Source organism: Nematolebias whitei, chromosome 1 (genome assembly GCF_014905685.2).
Source record: "Nematolebias whitei isolate Nwh7 chromosome 1, NemWhi1, whole genome shotgun sequence".
Taxonomy (NCBI): domain Eukaryota; kingdom Metazoa; phylum Chordata; class Actinopteri; order Cyprinodontiformes; family Rivulidae; genus Nematolebias; species Nematolebias whitei.
Genome location: NC_056498.1, coordinates 45,544,675 through 45,547,047, shown reverse-complemented (window position 1 = coordinate 45,547,047; position 2,373 = coordinate 45,544,675). Strand labels below are relative to the sequence as shown.

At 45.3% G+C, this 2,373-nt stretch overlaps 2 protein-coding genes across 2 annotated transcripts in view; one reads left to right on the top strand and one right to left on the bottom strand.

Annotated features, from left to right (window-relative positions):
• prdx3 (peroxiredoxin 3) overlaps positions 1-710 on the top strand; it is a 7,404-nt gene extending 6,694 nt beyond the window's left edge. The window contains exon 7 of the mRNA XM_037684666.1: positions 587-710. Coding sequence (XP_037540594.1) covers positions 587-637 — 51 coding nt within the window. The 3' untranslated portion in view covers positions 638-710. The remainder of the gene's footprint in view (positions 1-586) is intronic.
• Positions 711-1,377: 667 nt separating this feature from the next.
• tm9sf3 (transmembrane 9 superfamily member 3) overlaps positions 1,378-2,373 on the bottom strand; it is an 18,996-nt gene continuing 18,000 nt past the window's right edge. The window contains exon 15 of the mRNA XM_037684657.1: positions 1,378-1,981. Within this exon, the coding sequence (XP_037540585.1) occupies positions 1,914-1,981 (68 nt within the window). The 3' untranslated portion in view covers positions 1,378-1,913. The remainder of the gene's footprint in view (positions 1,982-2,373) is intronic.

Below are 2,373 nucleotides of genomic sequence, written 5' to 3'. Positions count from 1 at the left end.
GGGGGGGGGGGGGGGGGGGGGGGGGGGGGGGGGGGTGTGTGTGTGGGTGTGTGTGTGTGTGGGGTCTGGTCTGTGTTTTGGGTTCTTATTATTACATTTGATTCAATGCAATAAAATAAATTTAAAAGATTACAGATCATTGTAAAACTTAATTTACATATTGATGTTAATCGCTGGATGTCCGGCCCCCGAGCTGCTGGCTCTGACACCGTGCCCCCCTCCCTGAGCAGTTTAGATGAAGAGCCCTGATCTAAAGAAATGTTTTAACTTGTTTTAAACTCAAACTGCAGCCCCAAGAGTCCCGAGGCTTTGAAACTTTATTTTACAAACATTTAAAACCTTTTCTAAAGAATTTCACAAAGATTTTTCTTTAAACTCTTTTCAACTTGTGAAAACTGAAGCTTTGGTTCTTTGACGGGACGTTCTGCAGCAACATCTGCAGCAACATCTGCAGCAACATCTGCGGGACGTTCTGATGTTGCTGCAGATGTTGCTGCAGAACGTTCTTTATTTGAACATTTTCACAGTTGTGTGTTGAACAGTAGGACCAGAGTTAAATTAAATAAATCTCACGTTTCCTTTTCAGATCAAACCGACTCCGGACGGGTCCAAGGAGTACTTCGAGAAGGTCAACTGAACGACCCTCAACTTGTTCCAAACTGAACGTTTAATTTGTAGAAATAATTGATCAATAAATCTCTTGAAGCTGTCGAGCTCTTCTGTTCTGATCAAGTCTGAGCCAAGGACCAGCGGACGTCGTGCTCCCTGTACATAAACATGTTTATTTTTTTACAGCCAGTTAATATGCAGGTTGAAAACGTCCCGACATCGGTACACGAGGTGCCAAAACCAACGTGGGGGTGGGGGGGGGGACAGGAAATGAGGGGAACGGCGTCGCCGCTTCTCCAACAACACGGACCGTATTTACACCGAAAGGAATGCTCGAACTCACTGGTGCAGAAAACATCGAGCTACAGCTGGACAGGAAGTTGACTTTGTACAGTCTGTTGGCAGAAGGGGGAGGAGCTTCAAACGGTTCCGGTTGGACAGAACCCGACCCGAATCAAAGATGCTGCTCGAGAGAAAACCAATCCAAACTAAGACGGATCATCGAGAAATGGCTTCAAAGAATCGAACAAAGTCGATGAGAAAACTTCATGCATTTTCAGGCAAGCTGTAACAGCTGCCCCCCCCCCACTCCACCCCCCCAGCCCCAAACTAAGAAAAGTTTTAAATGAAAAAAATCGTGTTTAAAAATAAAAGAACCACCCCGTAGTAAATCTGTACAACCAAAAAGCTTTGATGATCTACGTCTCCAGGCCCATTATTCAGGGTATATACACCCCCCCCCGCCCCCCCCATATATTATCTTTACAGTAACTTCATTCAACCCAAACATTTAGAAAAAAGAAAAAACAGGAAAATGGGATCACATCAAACATTCATTTAAAAAGCGGTTCTTCCTGCACCCGGCTGCTGTCAGTCTTTGATCTGTACATGAAACACCAGCGGGACTTGAACCTCCGGATGGATGGACTGGCTCTGGAAGGAGGGGCGCGACCATCGAGTCGCTGAACCAAAACGAACTGCGGTGAAGGCGTCAGGGTTTAAAGAGGGGCTTTGAAAACGAGAACAGGAACACCTGGAAGGACAGAACCGCCCTCCGGCCTCTTCACTGAAGAGAGCTACACGACTCCGGGTTCTGCTGCACGAACATCTGCTCCTCAAACATCTGCTCCTCTTCGCTCACCTCGACGTGTGGAAATGAATTTCGCTCAGAAAATGGAAAAACTACGTTGTACAAAGCGAGATTCTCTCGATCTCTGCAAGAAAAAACAAAAAATAAAATAAAGGACTCGTGCCCGCCGTCTTTCAGAACACGTCTGCTCCCCGTGTCGGCGTCGAGCTCCAGGTCAGTCGATTTTCACGTTCGTGTAGATCTTCCTCACGAAGGCACTTGTTCCCATGTATCCAACGGCACCTGGAAACAAACACCACGGTGTGAGTTCCTGCACACCCGTTCCACCAACAACCGGTTCCTGAATATTTTCTGAAGGAGCCGAGTTAGACTCCACAGTGAGGCTCGATTTTACATTTTTAACAATAAATATTAATTTGAAGCGTTTTTCACTTTAATCTTTCCACCTTCTTCCTGGTTGCTCTGCTGTTTAAATGATTCTGGTACAACTTCCTGTCAGACAGGAAGTAGCAGTAATCATTGGTTAACCATGGCAGCAGAGCACGGACCACAGTTTATTTGAAAGTAATTTACATTCAGTTCAGCAGATAAAACTGTTTTTGTTTTGTTCACATTTATTTAACAACTATAAAGTTTACTAAAAGAGCCGTGCTGCGTTCAGGTACCTGTTGTGT